Here is a 26,325-nt window from a genome sequence, read left to right on the forward strand (position 1 = left end):
GGGTGTGTGTGTGTGTGTGTGTGTATATATATATATATATATATATATATATATACACATATATACACACACACACACACATACAGTTCAGAATGCTTTGACAAAATATTTTCAAATACTGTTTCACTTCCTTGTATTCCAAAATAATCAACAGATTTTTAAAGCACATCACATTTTAGCATGAACATTACTATTTCTGGGTAATTAACATTGCTGAATTTTATAAATTAGTTTTGAAAAGTGTATATAGTGACATAGTAGAAATCAGCCAAATAAAGTGAAGAGTCCAGATATTAAAGTGATTTGGAACATATGCATCACGTGGGATTCAATCCTCAAAAGCATTTCCCGAGAAATGTTTCCTCAGGTTAAAGAGGCAGGAATGGGGTTCCTGCATCGTTACTGCACCTGCTCTGAAAGGCACCACACAGGGAGCGGATCCAGGAGAAAAGGAGGGGACTGAGTCTTGATTTAATGGACTGAAGGAGAAGGGCATCGGAAGTTGACCACAGGAACGAAAATGACGTCTTGGTAGGTGAGGAATAATGAAATCCTTCGTTGGAATTGAACCTTTTTTTAAATTATGAAAGCATATATATCAAAGTCCACAAATAGCCTCTATACACATTACTTACAAAAGGTTTTAATGACTCGTCCTGCAAAATATGTAAATATTTTAATAGCATTTTAGATTGTCCAGTATTTTAGGTAATCAGTATTTTTTATCAGTTAATACATTTTGGTAGGTGGAGTCACCTCTGAGACAAAAATGAAGCAAATAAAAAGAAGAAACATTCATATCTGGGATATATTCAAGAATAATATTATCAGATGATGTCCTTAGCTTAAGCGGATTCTTCCAAACGTCTACATCTCTGACAGCTTTCATGCTGTATAAGCAGCTGATAATCACAATTCAGAGATGCGGCAATACACCAAATAAGGGCATGTTAAGTCTTCTTCAGTTCTATGTACTTGAAAAAGGGGGAGGGTATCCCAGCAGTCAGGCTGTGACGCTGCATTGAGCTGGTGTGGCCTCACATACTCTGCTTTCTAAGCCTCAGGTTCCTAATAGGGAAGATGTGGATTAGAAAGTAAAAGAGAGCCTACCTCACAGGCAGATACTTGTCACTATCCGACACTACACTAAGTATATTTGTTTACAGGCTTATTGGCCATTTTCTCCAGTAAAATATAAGTTCCATGAGACCAGATGAAATCATAACTGATAATGGCTGATGCTCAATAAATATCTGATGGCTGAATGAATGGATAAAGAAGTTTGTTCTGTGGATTAAATAAAATAATGTACGTGAAACACAATGCCTGTCTCATACAAAGAATTAAAAGTTAATAGTTGGTATTGTTATTAATGGTTGAAATATAAAGGAAATTCATTGGTAGGTGAATTATATCAATAACACGATATACATATATATATACACACACACACACACACATACAGTTTAAATGTATGTGTAGCTCTTTAAATAATACCCTAACACTTACTTCTTCCTTTGTGTATTAAGGTGATGTGTAAAGTTTTTATATTGATAAGCAGACAAGGGAAAAAATATATATGTAAGAATGTACATTGCTATCCTGTTATAATAGCAAAAACAAACAAGTAAAAAAAATACCTTTGTTTATTGATAATGGTTAGGGAAGAAGGTTGGGAAGAAGATCATGGCAAATCTAACAGATTATTAGGCATTCATTAAATATAAGAATATTTATATTGTATGGAAAAGTATACTATATTGAAATATAAATCAGTTTACAAACAGAAGGTTGAGTGATACTAAATAGTGATGATACTATTCAAGCAGAATTCTCTCTCTCTCTCTTATACATATCTATGTATATAAAAAAAAAAAGACATAGACACTAAGGAATGGGCGCTTTGTTCACTGGGTGGTAGGGAACCGTCGGAGCTGTTGAGCAGAATGGTACACGAGTCAGGCTGTAAGAAGATTAAGCTGGCAATAAAATATTACCTAACGCCTCCAAGAGTATGAGAACTCACAATCTAGATGTGGCGAAAGTGCTGCTGAAGAAACGCTGGTCCCAGGCCATGGATATCCTGGGATTCACAGCCTGAGTGAACCTGTCTGCCATCAAAAACTGGTGTGTGGCCACAAGAGGAGCTGTCCCTACAAGGCCTGCGGGAGGTGCAGGGGGTGGCGGCTGTGGGGTTGGAGACGCCAGCCGTCTCAGCAGTTTTCAGTAAACGCTGAACAAGTCTACCCAGGAAAAAAACATCCCTCCAAACATCTGCCACTAATGAGAACAGCCTGTATGAAACCTTTGAAGGAACAGTTGATGATCTAAATGATGGAAATATAAATCCCTCTCAGTCACTTTAGTATCATGAACAAATGGACTTAGGTGAGTTTTTAATAACAACACTGCTCAGAAGCAGAGGAGCTTCAGCACTGTGTATGTTTTGCTCCGACAGTGTACAAGGCCAACACACTTTTGACAATAATTTTTGACTAATACTCAACAAATACAACACAAGCTTTGCCAAATACATGTGTAAAACAACATGTAAGGAAATACAAAGCAACAGTTTAACACATATAAAGTGGAGTTTTATAAACTGGATTTATAAAATGACATTATAAAATGACAGAATTTAAATGAGGTAGTATTTAAAACAGGAAGAATGCTTGGGAGAGACCTGAGAGAGACATAAAGATACAACAGACCTGGAAGGAGTGGGTGTTGGGTAGGACATAAAGAGATGGGTGCAGGGGCCTCGCTCCAGCAGTCTCTAAGTCTAGGCCTCGGTGGATCTGCAACATGAGGAAGCTGGACTGGATGACTTTCAAGGTCTTTTATCAAGTTCAAAATTTTTAGGATTCTATAAGCCTCATGTGGCCTTACGGTAACTGCATTTACTTAGATAGTGTGAAAAATATAAGCCCCAGTAGAAGAGGCTAGAGGAGTCAGGAACAAAAAGGAGAATGGTTTAGAGAAAGGACTAAAAGTCTATTATCCACTTTAAAATGACTCACACAAAGAAAAAATAAATAATACAAACGTGGAGCTCTGCGGGGCTCTTAGGCTTAGGGTGATAAAAGCGCTAGTACATAAAAGAGAGAGATGACAGACTGTTAGAGAAATCACAGACCAAACAGAAAATAGCAAAAGGGCCGCTGTGTTAGCCCAGGCACAAGCTGATCATAAACTAAACCAGGGAACTAGGTAGAAAAGGGAAGAAACAGATATGAGAAAGAGAAACGTCAAGAAGGAAGAAATAGCAGGCATTTGTGCAGGTAGTAAAGGTATACTTTCCTCTGTCAAAGAGGGTGAATTCCATCTAAGCAGTCTCTGACTATCTAAGAAATCCTGCAAAGGGAAAATGGTCCAAAAGTCACCTTTTGGCATGCAGGCAGTTGAGCACTACTGCCAGACTTGGTAAAAGGTGGAATTCCACCTGGGACAAAAGAGGCACAACTGGGAGGGAAGCTCATGAGGAGAGATTATATTCAGATATTACATCAAGGAAGGATAAAGAAGATGTGGCACATATTTACAATGGAATATTACTCAGCCATAAAAAGAAACGAGATTGAGCTATTTGTAGTGAGGTGAATAGACCTAGAGTCTGTCATACAGAGTGAAGTAAGTCAGATAGAGAAAGACAAATACCGTATGCTAACATATATACATGGAATCTAAAAAAAAAAAAAAAAAAACTGGCTCTGAAGAACCTAGGGGCAGGACAGGAATAAAGATGCAGACATACAGAATGGACTTGAGGACACGGGGAGGGGGAAGGATAAGCTGGGACGAAGCGAGAGAGTAGCATTGACATATATACACTATCAAATATAAAATAGATAGCTAGTGGGAAGCAGCCGCACAGCACAGGGAGATCAGCTCGGTGCTTTGTGACCACCTAGAGGGGTGGGGTAGGGAGGGTGGGAGGGAGGGAGATGCAAGAGGGAAGAGATATGGGGACATACGTATATGTATAGCTGACTCACTTTGTTATAAAGCAGAAACTAACACACCATTGTAAAGCGATTATACTCCAATAAAGATGTTAAAAAAATAATAAATAAATAAAGGAAGGATGTATAGGGAGATAAGTTTAGTTACATGGATGCTTTACAAGTTTTATTTACATAAACTTTCATTTAGCATAATGTAAACATACTCCTGCGAAACAATGTATATTTGATAGCTTTTCTCTACAGATGAGTGTTTCACATGGTTTTAAACTTCGGCATAGCACCGACCACAGTGAAGCAGTTTAACTCAGGTAGAAGAAAGATTTGGATTTAAAAGCCCTCAAGACTGTACGGGTGATTAAACTTCAAACAATTTACCAAGTCCTCTGTTTGGAGAAATGTGTGTGTGTGTGTGTCTGTATGTGCGCATATACCTATGTCCAGTATATACAGACGTGTATATATATGTGAGTGTGTGTGTATGTGTGCATGTACCTACATCCAGTATATACAGACGTATATGTGTGTGTGTGCGCACATGTACCTATGTCCAGTATATACAGACATATATGTGTGTGTGCACGCATGTACCTATGTCCACTATATACAGACGTATATGTGTGTGTGTGTCTGTATGTGCGCATATACCTATGTCCAGTATATACAGACGTGTATACATATGTGAGTGTGTGTGTGCATTACCTACATCCAGTATATACAGACGTATATGTGTGTGTGTGCGCACATGTACCTATGTCCAGTATATACAGACATATATGTGTGTGTGTGCACGCATGTACTTATGTCCACTATATACAGACGTATATATGTGTGTGTGTGTGTGTGTGTGCGCGCACATGTACCTATGTCCAGTATATACAGACATATATGTGTGTGTGCACGCATGTACCTATGTCCACTATATACAGACGTATATATGTGTGTGTGTGTGTGTGTGCGCGCACATGTACCTATGTCCAGTATATACGGACATATATATATGTGTGTGTGTATGTGCGTGCACTTGTACCTATGTCCACTATATACAGACGTATATATATATGTGTGTGTGCATGTGTCTGTGTGTGTGTGTGCGTGCACGCATGTACCTATGTCCAGTATATACAGACGTATGTGTGTGTGTGCGTGTGTGTGCGCATGTATCTATGTCCAGTATATAGACGTATATATATGTGTGTGTGTGTGCGTGTGTGCGCACATGTACCTATGTCCAGTATATACAGATGTATATATATTTGTGTGTGTGTGCGTGTGTGCGCGCATGCACCTATGTCCAGTATATACAGACGTATATATATGTGTGTGGGTGTGTGTGGGTGTGTGCGCGCGCTCATGCACCTATGTCTAGTATATACAGACGTGTGTGTGTGTGTGTGTGTGTGTGTGCTCGCGCACATGTACCTATGTCCAGTATATACAGACATATATGTGTGTGTGTGCACAATGTACCTATGTCCACTATATACAGACGTATATATGTGTGTGTGTGTGTGTGCGCGCGCACATGTACCTATGTCCAGTATATACGGACATATATATATGTGTGTGTGTATGTGCGTGCACTTGTACCTATGTCCACTATATACAGACGTATATATATATGTGTGTGTGTGTGTGTGTCTGTGTGTGTGTGTGCATGCGCGCATGTACCTATGTCCAGTATATACAGACGTATATGTGTGTGTGTGTGCGTGTGTGTGCGCATGTATCTATGTCCAGTATATAGACGTATATATATATGTGTGTGTGTGCGTGTGTGCGCACATGTACCTATGTCCAGTATATACAGATGTATATATATTTGTGTGTGTGTGCGTGTGTGCGTGCATGTACCTATGTCCAGTATATACAGACGTGTGTGTGTGTGCGCGCGCGCATGCACCTATGTCCAGTATATACAGACGTATATATATGTGTGTGGGTGTGTGTGGGTGTGTGCGCACGCTCATGCACCTATGTCTAGTATACACAGACGTGTGTGTGTGTGTGTGTGCGCGCGCGCATGCATCTATGTCCAGTATATACAGACGTATATGTGTGTGTGTGTGTGCGCATGTACCTATGTCCAGTATATACAGATGTATATATGTGTGTGTGTGTGCGCGCGCGCATGTACTTATGTCCAGTATATACAGACGTATATATGTGTGTGTGCGCGCGCATGCACCTATGTCTAGTATATACAGATGTGTGTGTGTGTGTGTGCGCGCACGCGCATGCACCTATGTCCAGTATATACAGACGTATATGTGTGTGTGTGTGTGTGTGTGTGTGTGTGCGTGTGTGTGCCTACATAGAGCCAATGTGTATGTGTATGGGGTGTTTACGCTATCTTTCTGAATTAATGTGTATATAGGTCAGAGCAGATTTTGTGGAAATAAGTCTAACAATATTAAAAATAAGAATTTGATGACATGTCCTCATTTACAGCAAGCCCTAAAGTCACGTGCATAACATAACCATATCCGAGCCACCATCGTCTCCTGCCCTGACTATTGCAATAGCCTCCTCCTTGCACTTCCCACTACCTTTCCTAGTTTCCTCTAATCCACTCTGCACAGAAACCAGAATGGTCTTTACAAAATGAAAATCTGGTTATGTCATGCCAGCTACTTAAAAACCTCTGACAACTTCCCATTAGGATAAAATCTAATAAACTCCTTAACATGGCCCATATGATGACACGTGATCTGGTTCATGCTGTCCTGTATAGCCTTATCTGGCAGCACTATCTCATCAAGGGCTATACTTCAGCTACATGGCTTTCTTTCAGTTCTCTGAACAACCTTAATTATGTCCTGCCCCAGGACCTGCACGTCAGCTGTTCATTCTGCCTGTAATACTCTTCCTCCGGCTCCTGCTAACTCCTTTCTCATCCCTTATGTTGAAATCCCACTTCCTCAGAGGCTTCCCTAACTCTGGATGTAAATCAGGCTGCCCTGTTACGGTCTCTATTCCTACCTTCTACATTTCTCTACTACTTTACGGTAGCAGGGAAGAATCTGTGTCTTTTTATTTTTTTCATCACCGTATCGTCAACATTTAACACAGTGCTTGGCACAAGGCAGGTGCTCAAGAGATAACTGAATGAGAACAGCACTGAAAAGAAAGCAGTAGGAAAGTAGCAGTTTTCCTCCTCTGGGAGGAAAACCTTCTCAAACTTTATAGGTTAGCTTTTGAAACAAAGAAATGTTTTCAAATGTGAATGCCATCAGAATACAGGGGAGTCAACCTACCTTCCATTTATAAGTATTAAAACATTATTTCAGCACTCACCAGCAATGCTCTTTCGCTTTTGGAATACTGCATGATGGGGAGCAGAAGGCGACTGAGATGAATCTGTAAGGTTTTCAGAGTCATGATTTGCGGTGGTCCTTATAAATTCCATAGCAGCCTGGAGAACTCTATACTGTAGTGCAACAGCCATATCTAAAAACAGAAGATACTAGAATGTTTTCAAGCTATGTGGTTGTTAATTTTTTAAAAAATTGAATTGATTCTTACATTTATGCAATATCAAAACTGCCAATAGGGCTTCCCTGGTGGCGCAGTGGTTGAGAGTCCGCCTGCCAATGCAGGGGACACGGGTTCGTGCCCCGGTCCGGGAGGATCCCACATGCCGCGGAGCGGCTGGGCCCGTGAGCCATGGCCGCTGAGCCTGCGCGTCCGGAGCCTGTGCTCCGCAACGGGAGAGGCCGCAATGGTGAGAGGCTTGCGTACAGCAAAAAAAAAAAAAACCTGCCAATAATATTTTATTAGAGATAAATTTAAAATTTTTGATCAACGTGGGTTCTCAATGGTTGTAAACATTTCTTAACTATCTTTAAAAGCAATTTTAAAGCAAATTTCCAAATGATTACTATAAAAAGTTCAATAGAAAAATACTAGCTCACAAATTTATTTCGTTTATATAATTGTTTTAAAGAACAGCCTTTTTAATATATAAGGCAAAAGTTTAACCAGAAATTCTCACATTTTTCTGCCTCCTATTCACTATAATATTTGCCACTAAAGAAAACTAATGTTTTATGTTACTATTCAGCATAAGACTTTTCATTCTACTTGGTAAGAAAAATCAGTTTTTGTTTTGTTTTGTTTTTAAATATTTATTTATTTATTTGGTTGCACCAGGTCTTAGTTGCGGCATGTGAACTCTTAGTTGCGGCATGCATGTGGGATCTATTCCCCGACCAGGGATCGAACCCAGGTCCCCTGCATTGGGAGCGTGGAGTCTTAACCACTGCACCACCAGGGAAGTCCTAGCAGCTTCTTTTAGTGATGTGTTGGCAGCTACTAATTACATCAGGGCATCACTTTAAAATTTTTGCCACTTAAAAAGGCTTCTTTTTAAAGCCAGTAAACAAAGTTAAGGATGAACCTTCAGTAAAACAGTTTCTCTCCTCTATCCCACTCTCTCTAGAGAAGCCAGAGAAAGAGATTAGGCTCTACTAACATTTTTGGCTATTATACAACTGCCCCCCACAAATCCATGAAAATTAGATCTTACTTTGGGTCCTCTTGCTTTTGCTGTTTTGAAGATATCCAAGCAGTACAATAAGATCTTCAATAACTCTAAAATACTGTGAGCCTGAGGAACTGCAAGCATGAATTGTAACTGCTATGAAAAGTTGCTGCAGATCACAAGCAAGCAATCTGTATTCATTCAAAGGAACGCTAAAGAAAAAGAACAAATAATTTAAGGCAAATAGAACTGGTTTGAATTCCTGTTCTGCCAGTATTCATTCATTCTTTCATGCATTCATTCGATATTTATCCATGCTTACTCTATGGCAGGTTACATAAACTACACGCTAGGAACAGAAATAAGAAGACACGCTTTGACTCCTGTGAAAATTCAGCTTGCAAAGGACCAGACAAGTGAACAGATAACTATAACCAGTAAGTGGTGGTAAATGTAACAACAGAGGCTACACAAGATACTGTGGGAAAGCACTGGCAGGTTCCCAACACACTAACGGTGAAGATTCTGTGGGCATGAAGAGGGATATTCTGAGAAGGCTTCACAGAAGTGGTGAATTTGAATAAATTAACTGACCTCTCTGAATCTCACTTACACAATGTATGTTTATTTTAAGGATTAAAAGAGATACAGATTTGAACGTATATATTAATCACTTACAACTACCTAATAAATATGAATTAGTATCTTCTGTCCCTCAATTTTTAACCTTGATAATCTACCTCAATGTGTGATATTAAGCCTCTCCACTTACTTTTTCAAAATCAAGCAAGAGTTAGAAGTGGTAAATTCGGGGGTGGGCGGCAATCAATAGAGTAGCATATAAGGACATTCTGTAAGTACAGTTTCTTTAAAATAACAACAGCAACAAACTGCTCTTAGCAGGAGCCTGCCGGTACTCTTCCCACGTTCCACCAATTTCATGCACTGTATTATAATCAAGACTAAATGTTTTGAGGAATACAATGCTTTGTATTTCTCATATGCCCAGCACACAGATCCTCAATAAAACAGGTGCCCAATAAAACCTGCACTGAGCTGACCACAAGTTGTCCTCTCTAGCACCCAGGAGCCTCCCTGCCTAGAGAGTCACCGAGGATATGCTCTGCCTTCTCTGCAAAAATATAGTTAATAGTTAATGTTTTAACATGCAGTTAGATGATGCTTCTAGAGATGTGTATCTTAACATTATGCTAATAAAAATGTTATACTGTACATCATAAATGCAGACACTGAAGGCACAAAACCCAAATAAAAATATAATTGCCTAACGTATTTTTTAAAGCTGTTAATCAATTGAGTGGGCAGCCATTTGCCAATGTACTTTTCGCTACCAGAAATTCATTTATGGTAGTAGACAGCGGTACAGCATGCTAAAAGTGGGAGAGCATGGTGACTGTAAAGCACAGGCTTCTGAAGTGAGAAGATTCAGCCTCAAGTTCTCTGTTTATTAGCTGTGTGATCTGCAACAAGTTACTACATCTCTCTAATCCTCAATTTCCTATTCCTGGTGGGGATAATAATTTTTATAAGACTATAGTGGAAGCTTGGTAAATATATTTGAGGACAGTTAAATTTATTCACCTTGTCTTCAGGTTCTAAATACCTAAAAGTACGTCATATAAATAGCTTATTTTTTTTAAACCAAACTTTTTGAAAATGGAAAATATGCCCTCCAAATTTAGTTTAATTTAATTTAATCAGTTTTAGAGGAAAGAAATTCTTTGAAAGTATTATGAAATATCAAATGCTTTAACGTAACCTGCTAGTAAAGTTTTTCCCTTTCCAAAGTTCTTATCAGATGTAGTTTTAAATAATGATTTAAAACTTACTTCTTTTCTAATCCATTCAGAGCTGCTACTGTATTACATAACACGTAGAGAAGACCATTATCCAACAACATATCTGCTACCTTAGAACAAGAATTTAATATTTGGAGAAGAAGTAAGAGAGCGTTATGCAAGAGCACGTTGTCATATAAGGAGGTCTCTATTAGTCCCAGAATAGGAATGACAGACCACTTCTGAAAAAGTCCCATGTTTTTCACATCTTCCAGATCAAATCTATAATAAATAATACAGTTAAGAGCACATTAGAAGCAATTAACCATGAAATAAGGAAAAATGATTGCAATATGGGCCATTTTGTTGACTTGATTTTGAAGCTATAAAGCATAAATTAGGGAAGCAAGGATTCTTAACCGTTTTTAGATCATAAATACCTCCAATAAAAAGATAAAAGGTGTTGCTAGAAGTCTGTTCCAAGGCAAATATTCAAGGGAAACATTTATACAATTTCATGGTTTTAATTGACTCACTTTAATTTGTCCATGAACCACTAAGTTGTCCAAAGATCCCCTGCTCTAGGGATCTATATAACAAGTGTGCAGAAAAAAAAAAGACTACTATTTTACACAGTATTTCAGGGAACTAGTAAAAAGAGGTCTAGTGAAAGGAATGGATCTCGAGTTCTTGTTCCAATACTCTTTGTCTCTGGGATGGAAGGAAATTATTTACATGTTTTATACCTCATTTTCTTTATCTGTCAAATATGTGTGGTGATATCTGCTCTACTTTCTTCTCAAGACTTTGTGAGAATCAAATGAGATGATGCAGAATTGCTTTGAAAGAGCCAAAAGCTGTAGGCAAATGCAAAGTACTGTTGTCACTGCTGCATCTAATAAGTAAATTCTTCAAGGTCTGAATTGGTCTACTTACAAATAAGTAGGAGACACTTAATAATAATACAAGACACACATTTCTCTCTACTTTGTCATACACAGAAATAACAGTTTAACTTTTCTGCCAAACTTTTGACTTGGGAGAAAAATATTCTTTAATTTTTGTACTTATTTGCTAATCCTTCAGCATTATACCAGGGACAAAGCTCAGTAATCAGAATTCCAGGTGGGGGACTGACTCTTCACCCAGATAAGCCGGGTCTCGGAGGGAGTGAGGAGCTTGTCTATGGAGCCCTCCTATAATCTGCTGCTGGGACCACAGAAGCCACCTTCTTCTCAGTTAACCTCAGGTTAACACTGGATACCAAATCTTAACTATCACTTTCTTTCATCTGATGCAGCATTTATTTCTTTCTTTCTTACTTACTAGTTTCTAGCTAATGAATGAAATACAAAGGAAGAAGTTATATTAGAAAGAATATAATATGGAAAATAATAAATTGATTCACCTGGAAAATGACTTTTAGTAGATTTTTTCTAAGAGTGACCAAGCGATTTTGTTAAGAGTCAGTTTAACAAATTATACATTTAAGACAAAAGATTCCCAATTCTGGTGGAGGGAAGAACCCACTTACTCTTCATCAAGGCCAGCATGTCGGCCAAAGAACATTTCAATGAAGCATTCTAATAATTCCTGAGTTCCCCGATGAAGATACAACTGGTTGGCTAGCAAGGAAAAGCCACGATTCTTCAGAAATTTATCCTTTTGTTCCTTAGATGCTCTATTAAAATATGCATCTAATAGCTGAGGAAAAAAATTAAGTTAGACAATATATTAAAATTTTATATAATGTATACAAGTCAGACAGTGTATTATATTTGTAGTTGTAAGTTATTGTTTAATTTCATCTGTATAGAACAGAGAAAGCTCAAAAAAATGCCACCTCCATAGCAAAATGAAAATGAACTTTGTTCTGATTATTACGGAATGCTAATGATGACCCTGTCTTGGAGATCTTAATACTTTTGTGATGGGAAACTAGCTTTTTAGCTGAGCATGGACACCTAGCAGATTGGCAGCCTTAGCTGAGTATAAGTAGAATATTTGTGCCTAGTTCTAATTCTGAAAAAAGAAAAATGAGTCAGCACTGTATGAAGCTTTCTCTGAAAAAAAAAATATATATATATATATATATGTGTGTATATATATATATCCCAGACCTCTATTTTTCTAGACTTCTTAACATTTTATTTACCTTGAGCATAGGCCTAAACTTCCATCCTTTCCCAGAATCTTAAATGCAACCTGTGTACAATCTAAGTAATTATTTTTCCTTCCAAACTCACTTCTTCCATGGTTCTGATCTTAGAGCACAGTAGCACCATCCTATGAGACTTTAAGGCTAATCTCACTTTTGGCTTTTCTTGTCCTGATTTCCCACACGTAATTATGAAGGTCTCTCACCTCCATTCCAGTGAATGTCTCTCAAATCTGTCTGTCCTTTGACTTTCCACTTCCCCAGATCAGGGGCTCATCATCTCTCCCCTGGACCACTGTGATATCCTGCGAACACAACACTTCCACCTCTCTCTCCCTTGCGACGACTCCCTCACAGTGGTGACAGACTATTCTTCCCAAAACACACACCTCTTTGCCGCCCTACTTAAAAAGCTTTCTAAGTTTACAGCATAATACAAACTACACCTTTTGCATGAATCCTTCCCTGGTTCCCGCATCAGAATTATTTGCTTTTCCTGTGCTCCCATTCTTCTTTATTAATACTACCACTGAAGCACTCATCACACAAGTCCTGACATTTTACTTAGTTGGGTATACGTCTCTCTTCCCCACTGGCCTATAAACTCCTAAATGCAGAGGCTTATTCCCCTTTATATCCCACATAGCAGCTAGCCCGGTGTTTTACACATGAAATGGAAGCTAAGTAAATAGTGGGTTGCAACTGATTTAACAATATCCCACATCAAACTAAGAAAATGAGAATCTTTAAAGACCATTTCAATATTGGGTTGTCTCCTAATGGGAACCATTCATATCAAATATTTATTCTTTCAACGATGTACTTAGGACCTTTTATATATTAGACACAAGATGCCTACCCTCACAGGACTTATATTTCAGTATGAGAGGTTAAAAAAAACCAAATACACAAACAAGTTTAAAAGGTACTTACAAGACACACCTAGGATGCTAGACATAGAACAAGTGAGGAGCAGGGCTAGACAGAAGCTGGTTTGAAAGGTGAACAGGAAAGGCCTCTTTGAGAAGGTGACATCTGAGCTGAAACCTGAAGTGTCTAAGATTTAACGATACTACACTGCAGGAGAGACTTCCAATGACCTGTGTGTTCCTTGTAAGTAGTAGACTTAAAAAAACATACTGATATGAATCAATATATGGAGGAGGGCTTAAAGTTGGATGATAAGACAGAGAAAAATAGAGGTAAGAAGTAACAAACCACATCAGCTCATTATGCCTAAGAATAAAAGAAAGCTTCAGGTCTACTTGAATATGTACGTTCAAATTTTAAATTATGCATATGTCTATCGTTCCAAATGAAAACAACGTATTTAGCATTTGCCCTTACTTTAATAACTCCTTGTTGTACAGCAGGTGATGGGTGGTTAACAAGGACCAACAGCGTATCTGCTTGAATGAGCCTGTCCATCACATCTTCCAGCATAACATCAGGCAGGATGAGAAGAACTCCGCTTAAGAGTTCATACAACCCACAACATACAGGTACCAAACAGTCTTCAGTTACACTAAAACAGAGACCCAGAAAGTCTTACCAAAACAAGATCAGGGAGGAAAGTAGTGCCTCATGATTACCTTAAGAACTGTGATGAGTAGTAATAATTTTCACATGTGAAACAAAAGTGCATAAGGTTTAAAAAATGTTTCCTGATTTAACTGTGATTAACAAATTTGCCATCACTTTTTAATCACCGGTTTTTTTTTGGGTATATCATCTATTAAACACTAGTTTATTCTACATCTGTGATTTCCAATAACCACTTGTGCTATTTAAACTATTAAAAATTAAACTAAAAATCCAGTTGCTCAGCTGCACTGGCCACATTTCAAGTGCGTTATGTGTCTCCTGCAGTGGACAGCACAGGTGAACGTTTCCATCATCCTGTAGAAAGTTTCACTGACGGTGCTAATTGAGATGCTCTTGGGAACGATAATAAACCGTATAATTTCCCTAAACTGAAGAGTTTTTCTCTAATAACCATATGGAATTAAATAAACCATAAGATAATTTTTTCTTCAGGAACAATTTATGGTTTATCCTTTGGTTAAATATGGAATTCAATATCACCTAGTATTAAAATAAGGAGAAAGGTACCTTTGTTCGTTATTAATATATATGTTATAAGAGATCCCATAATAAAGACATTTCTACAAGTACAGGAATTCTTCAAAGAACAGTAAAAAAAAAAAAAGCGGGGAGGGGTTTGGCATACAAAAACATGTGACTACCTGTGAGCACTTGTAGTTCGGTTGTGGTTTGGCTCATAACGGAGAGAAAAGGCAAAGTTTTCCCAGTCTTCGGTGTTCCTGTCAACAAGACTTGGCCACCGGCCGACAGCTGCAGAGCCATTCTGTGAGGGAAAAGCTAGCCCAAGGCTTGCAATAGTGCTGTGGCTTCGCTGGAACGAGGCCAGTCCCTTCAGGTAATCAGGTCGGCGTGGGCAGAACTCATCCCCAAGACTGTCATCGTCTGATCTGGGTTCTGTTCCCACCTCCTTCTGATCTACTTTGACCGCTGGAAGTCCCGATGTTCCTTTTGGGACACCACTGACAGAGGCATGGGCTGAAAGGACAGCTTCCATTTCACAAACCGTTTTTGCAGACTCACAGCTACTGACAAAAGCATCTGCTTTGCCTTTCTTCAGCGTCTCGGAACTCCCCCGAGGGCTCCATTTCTCTGGCTGGGAAGCAACATCATTATCTACAACGCTTTGTAACTTGTCAATACTACAACCCAAACTTCCAGTCAATTTTCGTGGTTGTATTTGAGGTGAAGAAGTAGGAAATGCTGGTAGGCTTCTAGAACGTAACATGCTGGCAGTCATCTGCTGTGGAACAGTACTGGAGGAGTTGTTTCCTGGTGAGAGTAGACACAAAAACAGTATTGAAAAATCTTATGAGCGGGCCCACTTCTTTTCTGCACTATCGGTCCCAACCAGAGCAATACCCATTTATCTAGTGATATTAAAGAATCCATACAGGCTAACGATCATAGTAACTAATGCTTAAAAATTCTTAAGGTTAAAACTATTTTTCTTTTAACTACTTTTTATTAAAATTTTCCCAAAATACATATCTTTACCTGTCTCCTTAACAAAATACAATATTGCCTGAGTGATTCAAAGTTATTAGGATTAATGGTGCTACTGAAGTGAAATTAAGTGAATTAAGTGAAACTCAATGTACCTCAGGCTAGCAGTCACTAGGATGCACTTTGATACAGTGGAAAGAGTGTGGGCTTTGCAACGAGATATAACAGGATTCAAGCAATAGTTCAGCTAGTTAGGTGGCTTAGGTAAATCATTTAATGAGATGAGTGTTCACTTCTGCAAATGTAAAATGAGGGTTCAGAACATCTACTTTGCAAGGCTGCTTTAAGGATTGAGATCATATCCATGATGCACCTAGCATAGTGCCTGCCATATAATAGGTGCTCAATAAATGTTAGTGATAGTTGTACTTGGTGTTATTACTAGGCTCAATGTCCCTAGACTGTTCTCTCACTCCTCCCTTTCTGTAGTCACTTTTTGCTGCTATTACTGAGAAGAAACAGTTTTTTCTCTTCTTGCCATAGCTCTCGAATTTTCTGCTTCTTATATTCTGTGTAGGAGGAGACCAGAAAAATCACTCTCATCCTTAGTGCATGGGATATAAGTGGATGCTACTCAAGGTATGGTCTGTGGGCCAGGAGCATGGGAATCAAGCACCACTGTGTGACTGTTCGAAATGCACATTCTCAGGCTCCACCCCAGATCTACTGAATCAGAACGTGTGAGGCAGGGGCCCAGGGATGTACATTTTAACCAGCTCTCCAGGTGATTTTTCAGCAAGCTAAAACTTGAGAAGCACTGATATAAAGTAAACAAGCACTGAATGAACTGCTCAGAGCTCAGGCTTTGTGGCAATAAAACAGCTCCATAGCTCAGAAGTTTTTCCTAGTTATTTCTGGGTTTTGGCTGGAGGAATAAGGTTGCCAAAAGAGACTGTTCAAACGACCTGGAAAAAATAGGGGCATGATTGTACTAGAAAATGTTTCAGAGTGATGCACAATGATTTAAAAAATGACACTTCCTATGAAATTCCAAATAAAACTAATTAAAACATAGCCTTAAAATATTATAATAAAAGGCCATAAAACGTGCTAGAGAATAACTGAAACACTTTGGGAGAGAAGGAAAACTGGAGGTTAATACCCAGATACTGTGTTCTATCTATCCATGTCTCTATCTTACCAGCCTATTTAATGATTTGTATTGGAGCTGGAGACAAGAGTAGGTGGGACTAACAGTCTGGGAGAAGGAATGTCTCAGTCTGGGAGAGGATGGCAGTCAGGAAAGGAAAAGACATACAGTCAGTTCACAATCAGGAGACATGTACCTATTTTTTCTTTATAAAAATAGAGATGAGGTTGTCTGTTAAGAACAAGCTAGGAAGAGAGAAAAGTACTGTTAGCTTAAAGACTTGAATATACTTGCTATGGAGATAGAAGAGGCAACTAATTCTGAATATACAGAAAAATTATAGGGCAGCATTAAAAGGCCAACTATGCCACAGACCCTTTTAATGGCAGGAATTCTAAGCAGCGTGAGGATGGTCAGATTGAGGAAAGGTTCGACTTTTTCAGGTCAAGCGTGCTAAAAGGCCAAGAGGACAAGGAAAATGAAGAAATAAAATTATTGGCTGATGGGATCTAGGCTGGAAGGGGAAAACAGGCAGAGGGAACTTGGGAGGATGATAAAGAAACCAGAAGGATAGGAAGTTGTCATAGAGAGTGGGAGACGGGAGGTCTATGGGTGGGAAGCGTTCTTCGATGGTGTCTAAGACAGATGCAAGCAGACTGGTAGATAAAGTAAAGGGGATGACGGTCCCCAGGGTCAAGGCTGGAGTACGGACGGCCACTCACATGGCAAGTGAAGTTGTCTAGAACGAGTTCAGGTGGAAAGGAGACAGTAAGCCTAACATAGCTTTTGAAGAAAATGGGGAAATAAATCAGAAGCTTAATGAAAGACATATGACTATGACAGAAGGGGAGAGAGAATTCCAGAGCAAGAGGGCATGAGCCTCATCCACTCCCTAAGTTCTCCTGAGAGGCACTTGTTATACTGAGTGTGAGTTACGGATATCAGAAAGTAGTGAAATGGATTCCTTAAACATATTCTATTATTTTTAAGTTTAGCCTTCCATTTATTTATCCTGAATATCAGGTTGTATTATGCTGCTAAAACACGTACAATTTATTTATCTATTAATATGCAGAACTAAATACAGAAGGGTCATACTTTCAGCATTGTTTTCGTTTGTCTGTTTACCTTCAGATGGCGAAGCAGTAAAACCACATGGGCTTATTACCATAAATCCAGGGCTAGTAACAGACTTCCCTCCACTGCTAGAATGCCTCAGGTACATGATTGACTGCACTTTCTCCTGAAAGATCTTGCCATCTAGGATCAAAAAAAGTTTTCAGACAATTTTAAAGAAGGATAAAACAAAAATATAACTTTAAAAGCAAGTCGTTAAATACAAACGTTTACAAAAAGATGTTCAAAGCAAAGAGAAAAAACGGCATCCTTTATAATAATGCCCATTTGATACGTGAGGACACTCTACAACTTCTTACTCTAGATTCTTCTGTTGACTATTACTAGCCACATTAACTTCTATTTTCTTTGAATTCTAACGGTACTTATAGTTATTCCTATAGTTTAGCAGCTAACTGTTCACTTTTTATATGCTAATATGATCTCTCCAAGGAGACTGTTCATCAATTCATTCCTTGAGGGAAAGGCTGTGTCTTCTCTATTTTTACACAGCCCCAATATGACTCCAAAGTTGATACCTCCAGTTTAATCTTCCTTTTTGAGCTTCATACTTCTAAATTCAACTGCTTGGTTTTTTAAATGCACCGCAAATGCAACAAATCTAAATCTGAGTCATCCTTCTGCCCTAAATTCCCTCCTGTGTTGTCCTCTGGTTCCTTTGGTAGAAGTACCTATTTCCCACGCAGGATCCAGGAGCCACCCTTGACCACAACCTTTCCTTTACCCGTGTCAAGTCAGTCTCCAGGTTCCGTTGACTTTATTTCTGTTTCTGGAACTCTTCTCATCCCTAGCATAGCGCTATAAGGCAGGCTCTAATCCCCCTCACCTGGACTATTACCTTGGACTTCTAAATGGTATCCGTGATGGACCTCTGGTCACCCCCAAATCCTCATAGCTACCAGCCTTCTCTCTATGAAATGCTAATCTCTGCTTAAAACCTCCCAGTGGCTTTCTGCTGCCTCCTTACCGCTACAAGAATCTCCTCTCCCTTCAACTCCTACTCAGCCTTTAAGACTCAGAGCAGGCATCACCACCTCCAGGAAATATCCCCTCGCCATGCTCTATGCTACCCAAAATGAAATACTGACACCGCTGTGCTTTCCACATGGTATACTTACCTGTTTATGTCTCTCTCCCCTCTACTAGACTGTAAACTCCTTAAGGGAGGTGACCACATTTTAGTTGCTACCAGAATCTTGGCGTTGCTTTATTCACTAAATGTTAGCTGAACCTAACACAGAGTCATGCTGTATAATTTCACTTGGATTTTTACTGCGGCGGAATCATTTTATTCACTTATTATATTGTTTAAAATGGCTGTTGGACAACCAGTTTCCCTCTCTAAATTTACTATCTAGCTTTCTCACAGATATACTCTTGCTTGCTCTCTTACCACATCACCTTTTCCTAGTTCTTTTAAAACTCTGATTCTTCTATCTTTCTTTTACGCTGAGATTACTCTTTCTTGTTCCACCCTCTGAATAGTAATATCACCAACAGTTCCATCCTTAGCTTCCTTTTTCCTTCTCTCTCTCTCCACACTTTTCTTCAGTGGTCTCATCTGTTCCCAGAGCTTCAACTCACTTCTACGCTGGTGGTTTCTCTATACTGAATTTTACTGTAATAATTTACTTACATCGTATTCCTTGGCTCAAAACAAACACAACAAAACAAAATCCTTCAATTACCCCCAACTAGAATACAAGTTCAAATTCTCTGATCTTACATTCAAGGACTCGTTTAATATGAGCTTGGGTGGGGTGGAATAAATGATGGTCCCAAACTATATTTATGGTATTATTTCTCACTACTCCTTTATAAATCCCCTTTATTAGGTAAAATTCATTATTCTTTATTTTCTCTTTCTATTTTTCCTCCTTTAAGTCATTCTCTTCACCTGGAATGCTAATTCTCCAATCTACCCATTAAATTTTACTTAAATTCTGCAATCCCATGGCAGATATTAATCTATTAAATCTCTCTCCATACCTGCCCAATGAAACCCTAACTCTTCTGAAATCTAATTAGTTCTTCTTTTGTATCTCTTATGTACTTACCAGATATTGTTTCTTATTATAATTATTTCAGCATCTATATCTCCCCTTGCCTCTTGGCATTTAAGCCCTCTGAAGGCAGAGACTATGTCTGGTTCATTTTATGGCCCTCTGCCCCTGTCCCAATCCCAGTGTGTGATTAATTTCTAGCACAGAGGCCATTCAATATATATCAAACAAACACAAATCAAGCGGGAAGGAAGAAACAAAAGTAGAAACAGCCAAGACCTAACAAAAATGATCATACCTACCTATGTGCAAAGAAAAGTAGAAGCCTGCAGGGTTATGGCAAACGTAAGTATTGGTAGGAGGGTGAGCTGCTAAAAGGAAACTGAAGACAGCTGCCAATAATTCCAGATCGGGAGGAGACCCAAGGACTTCTGCTATAATCTTCACAAATGACCGACAAACCTCTCGGGGCATGGATGTAAGCTGACCCTCTTTGTGTTCCTGAAAAACATAAACACTCTCTTTAGATTTAAAGAGAACTGTCAACTTAACTCACATTTCTCACTGAAGCAAGATAATTCTGTTTAAGATAGAACTGTGTTGGTTTACTACTCCAGACTGACCGTATTTACCATACAATTGAGTTGCTATTTCTCAATTCAAGCAACCCTGTTATTAAAGTTCATTAAAACCAATGTCCCCATATAAATGTTAGCTACTATTAGTACTCTTATCACTACTACTACTACTACTATGGGTTCAGAAGGGAAATTTTTTGATAGACAAAACTGATTACATGAATACACTATGTTCCAGCCTACAAAGTTATTTCTCACAACAGCTCTGAGAGGTTTTATCCATCATTTCTAGAATACGGAGGCCCGAAGTGGTTATACGGCTAACTTAAACCACAGAGAAAACATGTCAGAGTAGTGCATCCAACACATACTGGTACTTGTTATTTAAGAAATATGAAACAAGTTAAAATATCACTACTGTTGATGTCCGAGAGACTACAAAATTATTATTTTACCCCAACATAAAGAAATATTTCTGGAATTTAGCAGTTGCTCTTTTGTAACTGAGTTAGGAAAGGTCAAGCTACAAGAGGCTGGGGTTAAAAAACTCCGATACTATCAGCTGAAAGAAGGGATCCTGGAGAGTAGGGCAGACAGAAAATAACCTCACTGAAAGTCCCTCAAAAATCTGAGTCCATAGCGTTGAGTCATTAAACAGAAATCATCACAGAAAATATCTCCAGAAGTAAAGTTACATGAAAAGTACCTGCAAAACCTGGCAAGTCAGTAGAAAGTGATGCACCACTCGAGCTTTCAGTAACTGCTTAATATTAAACATCTGCTGCTGGTGATCCGCTCTGAGGAGGATTTCTAGGGCTGCCAGCAGAGTTTCCCAAACACCTTGCTGAGAAAAGAAACATACCGATTAGCACAGAGTTACTGAAAAACATGCTGCATGCTTTTTAGAAGACATGCAATACATCAGTTTAACACTGTGTATGTATTCAGGGTCAAAGATTAAATTTGTCTGAAAAAGTAAATCTTAGGGCTTCCCTGGTGGCACAGTGGTTGAGAATTCGCCTGCCAATGCAGGGGACATGGGTTCGATCCCTGGTCCGGGAAGATCCCACATGCCACGGAGCAGCTAAGCCTGTGTGCCACAACGACTGAGCCTGTGCTCTAGAGCCCATGAGCCATAACTACTGAGCCTGCGTGCCACAACTACTGAGGCCCGTGTGCCTAGAGCCCCTGCTCCGCAACAAGAGAAGCCACCGCAATGAGAAGGACACGCACCGCAAGGAAGAGTAGCCCCTGCTTGCCGCAACTAGAGAAAGCCCGCGCACAGCAACGAAGACCCAACACAGCCAAAAATAAATAAATTTATAAAAAGAAAAACAAACACATGAAACACATTATCAATATTAACTATTTACAAATAATTTAGTTTCAAAGAGCATTATTAAAAATGTACAGATTTCAATGCTAATTTCTGTATGCAGCATTTAATCAAAGAATTTTAGAACAAGATGTACTAAATTGAAAAAAGTTAGACAATGTAGAAATTCTGCATTTTGGATTAATTTACTTTTAAGTCCAAATAATAGAATTATCTGCACAATTACTAAGTGTGCAGTTTCAAACAGTAGTTAGCATCCTTTTGAGGTGCTTTAAAATGCTTCTCCCATACCGAACCAATCTTAAATTATCCACAGTAACAGAGAAAAAGGAATCTTATATAGATAACTACTACTGAAAGATAATCTTCACCTCATTTTATTAGCCCAAATAACCTTTCAACAAAGTCATTAACAATAAGCAAAATTAACCGCCTTGGGTTGCAGGTCTTGCTGTTTTTCCTGCCATTATCGATGGAAATGAATAATGAAAAGGCCAAGGAATTGATAGACTTAATCACACTATTCTAACAAAGCCCTCTCTCTTTATAAGACAGGGCCAAGGTGCCCTGAGAGAAAAAGATATATGAAAACTGGAAGACGAGGCAGGCCAAGTATGAAAACTTGATTCAGGCCTGAAAAATAGTACTAAAATAGAGCAGTGCCAAAGCAAACAGACAACCAGCAACAAAAACAAAACAACTCAGCTAAAAAAATAATTAGGAAAGAAAATCTTATTTCAAACCCATAGAAGTATTTGTGTATATCACTTTTGAATTCAACAGAAAATGTTTTGTTTTTTAATCACACTGTGGTTTTTTGTTGTTGTTGTTGTTGCTGTGGTTGTTTTGCGGTATGCGGGCCTCTCACTGTTGTGGCCTCTCCCGTTGCGGAGCACAGGCTCCGGACGCGCAGGCTCAGCGGCCATGGCTCAGCCGCTCTGCGGCATGTGGGATCTTCCCAGACCGGGGCACGAACCCACGTCCCCTGCATCGGCAGGTGGACTCTCAACCACTGCGCCACCAGGGAAGCCCAATCACACTGTTTTTTAATGCTCAAGTTAGCATCCTCTTTTGAAATACTAAAATAGCTGTCCAATTTTTAGTTAAGATTTGATCTTCCAATCTACGATTGAGCTATTTCTTTATTACATGTTTATATTTATACTGCCTTTGATCCAACTTGTTTGTATTTACTATCACTATGTTCATTTGCTTTCTCTCCCTGAAACATTAAGTGTATTTTTATACATATATATGTGTGTGTGTATATATACATATATATATATATATATGGATTTTTTAAATTCTGAAAGTGAGTATTTATTCAGAATGAGAAATCACAACAAAATAGAAAGTTTTAAAAACTGACAATACCATAAAATCCAGAAAAAGCAACAGTTAGCTGCCTGACACAGCTCTGTAGTACTTTCCCCCTGTGTTTTGCAGGAGCATATTCTTTGACTGCTTCTTCAAATAACAATAATTTTGTAATATAGTTTTATATAGGAAGAACAGAAAAATAATTCTGTCTTTCCTCTAGCACGTTTGGTCAAAACTTGTTTTTGTTAATGACAGATTAGAAGTGTTTCCTTCAGCTTCCTAACTCATTATTGATAGTGAGTAAATCTGGGGGGGGCTGTTGCCAAATTTGGAAGTAACCAAATTTTTAAAAATTCTAAAGGTACACACTTTGAACTGGTCTTTAATTACGTCTGATGATACTGTTGTTACACGCTAAATAACTCTGGACAATCTACAGTCTACACTAGAACTAAGGAGGCTCTATGAGCCATACCATGAAGACTATGCTTATAACTAGGGCAGAAAGGAAACAGCCCTATATTCATTCCCTGGCTGGGTCCTTGTGAAGACTACCTGATCCACCCAGCTGTTGAGATGCTTTGCCTAGACCTAAGATCAAAGCATGTTCCTTAGCTTATGCCTATCATGAAGCCAAGGCTTCATAGACTTGCCCTGTATACTGATACAGCTCTATGACTTCTGGGTAACGTGGCTCCCTTACTCAGAAGTGTGTCTATTTCCCTCTCCTTGACTCTACTCTCCACACTCTTAGCAGGACCCCTTTCAGAGTTTATGGTAAATGCAAGTCTCCAATTGACTCAAATGTTCTCCAGCCAAGTACTGCTCTAGCTACTACCAGCAGCGCAAGCTCTGATCCTGACCCTCCAGATCAGCATTATCCATGGCTGTCTAAAACCTTGCACAGAAATTAATCTCCAGATTTCCATCTACAATTAACATTACACTGAAGTGGTAAATTTGTTCTATTCTCCAAAAGAATGATTGGATGAATACTTAAAAGTAAATGCCTTTTATTGCACCAAAGGAAACAATCAACAGAGTGAAAAGGCAACCTACAGAATGGGAGAAAATACTTGCAAACCATAAGTGAGATAAGGATTAATATGCAGAATATATAAAGAACTCCTATCACTCATTAACAAAAAATCAAATAACCCAGTTAAAAAATGGTCAAAGGACTTGAATGGACATCTCTTCAAAGAAGATATACAAAGAGCCAATAAGTAGATGAAAAGATGCTCATCATCACTAATCATCAGGAAAATAAATGCAAATCAAAACCACAACAAGCTATTACCTCATACCCTATAGAAAAGGCACTATCAAAAAATAACAATTGTTTGGTGAGAATGTAAAAAAATTGGATCACTTGCACATTGTTGGTAGGATTGTAAAATGGTGCTTCTCTTACGGAAAATAGTATGGAGGTTCCTCAAGAAGTTAAAAATAGAACTACCGTATGATTCAACAATCTCACTTCTGCATACATATCTAAAATAATTGAAAACAGGACCTCAGAGAGACCTCTGCACATCCATGTTCACTGCAACTTAGTTCACAATGGCCAACATGTGGAAGCAAGCTAAGTGTGCATGACAGATGAACAGATAAAGAAAATGTGGAATACACATACAATGGGATATTATTCCGTCTTAAAAAAGAAAAAAATCTTGTCATATGCTACAACACAGATGAACCTTGAGGACATAATGCAAAGTCAAATAAGCCAATCACAAAAAGACAAACACTGAATGATTCCACTTGTATTAAGTATCTAATGTAATCAGACTCATAGAAACAGAATGTAAGATGGTGGTTGCCAGGGACTGGGGGCAGGGGAAATGGGGAGTTGTTGTCCAATGGGTAGAGTTTCAGTCAAACGAGATGAAAAAGTTCTAGACAAGTGCCATAGAACAAAGTGCATACAGTTAACACTGTACTGTACATGTAAAAATTGTTGAGGGTAAATTCACAAGTGTTTTTTTACCACAAAAATAGTACATGCCTCTGCTTTATTCCATATCCTCCAGTCTAGCAATAGCTCCTCTAGCAGTTTAACATCCTGGATTATAGCATTAGACTCGGCATCCAACTTAAATTCTCCATTCTCATTGATATGAATAATATCTTCATCACAGCAACCTTCAAGAAGGGTCTATGGAAAAATAACATTAATAGAAGATGCATCAACAGTAAGTTAATCCAAAAATTCAACAGAAATATTCAGCTTTCAATCTTAGCAGTCATAACATTAAATTCAAAGGAAAACTAGTGAATAACTCAACATTTCACCAAGTATCTTTAAATTGTTTTGGAAAACAATTCAAGTAATGAGAAAACCCCCAAATTTCAAATATTTATAAATGACTATTCAGTTTCAAATATGGGGTAAAAGAAACCACATCCTATTTTTTAAATTCAATGAATCTGTTGGGTTTTAAATTTTTTCCAAGAAGCATTCATGCCACAAATGTATGGATCTTGACAGTTTCATGAGTTGGGGTTTGGGGGCATGGGAAGAGGCATGGTCTTTTGCCTTAGTACTAGTACCCTCAGAGAGAAATACTTTCACAATGTTACCAAGTGCTTTTAGTTAGAAAGGTACTTAAATATATGATGACAGCTGGATCACAATAAAAGCTATTAAGGCTTTAAGATGCTAACTCTATAGCAGCATTGCCTAATGGGAACGGCACAGCACTAGGTGTCTGGAGAACTAGGTTCTCTTCCATAACTGTGGGAGCTGAAGCAAACAGCGGTCTCTCTGTGGGTTTCACTTTCACTAGTCTACAGAATGAGGGGCCGGCCAAGGAGACATCGCTGGCTAATCAAGATCTAAAAATCTTAATTTTTTGCTTTTACTCTTCTAAAATGTTTTAAAGGCAATTAAAATGTAATCATTTAAATGATGAAAAACCCAGAAGAGCCTTACTTTGATTAAATATATACTATTGAGTTTCCTTCATTTTCTTCAGGAATAACTGAAACACAAAACTCTATTATTGGAAGACTTTAATGAAGAGGTATCACTGCATATGAAACTCTGAGAATAAGTTGTTGTTGTTTTTTATAGTGTCAAGAGCCACTTTCATTTCTTTTTTTTTTTTAGAAGACGTTGTGCGTAGTAGTTTATTAATTTATTTATTTATTTTTGCTGTGTTGGGTCTTCGTTTCTGTGCAAGGGCTTTCTCTAGTTGTGGCAAGCGGGGACCACTCTTCATCGCGGTGCGCGGGCCTCTCACTATCGCAGCCTCTCTTGTTGCAGAGCACAGGCTCCAGACGCACTGGCTCAGTAGTTGTGGCTCACAGGCCTAGTTGCTCCGTGGCATGTGAGATCCTCCCAGACCA

General features: G+C 38.6%; 1 protein-coding gene across 4 annotated transcripts in view; it reads right to left on the reverse strand.

Annotated features, from left to right (window-relative positions):
• LYST (lysosomal trafficking regulator) overlaps window positions 1-26,325 on the reverse strand; it is a 194,671-nt gene that overhangs the window by 74,481 nt on the left and 93,865 nt on the right. For 3 of the 4 annotated variants that reach the window (XM_049697336.1, XM_049697338.1, XM_049697337.1), the window contains exons 19-28: window positions 24,983-25,132; window positions 21,025-21,162; window positions 20,043-20,241; window positions 17,729-17,860; window positions 14,649-15,276; window positions 13,750-13,927; window positions 11,779-11,948; window positions 10,296-10,526; window positions 8,491-8,657; window positions 7,260-7,412 (exon numbers count right to left, since the gene is read on the reverse strand). In XM_049697336.1, the coding sequence (XP_049553293.1) occupies window positions 7,260-7,412; window positions 8,491-8,657; window positions 10,296-10,526; window positions 11,779-11,948; window positions 13,750-13,927; window positions 14,649-15,276; window positions 17,729-17,860; window positions 20,043-20,241; window positions 21,025-21,162; window positions 24,983-25,132 (2,146 nt within the window). The remainder of the gene's footprint in view (window positions 1-7,259; window positions 7,413-8,490; window positions 8,658-10,295; window positions 10,527-11,778; window positions 11,949-13,749; window positions 13,928-14,648; window positions 15,277-17,728; window positions 17,861-20,042; window positions 20,242-21,024; window positions 21,163-24,982; window positions 25,133-26,325) is intronic. The other variant, XM_049697339.1, reaches the window with a different exon arrangement.

Source organism: Orcinus orca, chromosome 14, assembly GCF_937001465.1.
Source record: "Orcinus orca chromosome 14, mOrcOrc1.1, whole genome shotgun sequence".
Taxonomy (NCBI): Eukaryota; Metazoa; Chordata; class Mammalia; order Artiodactyla; family Delphinidae; genus Orcinus; species Orcinus orca.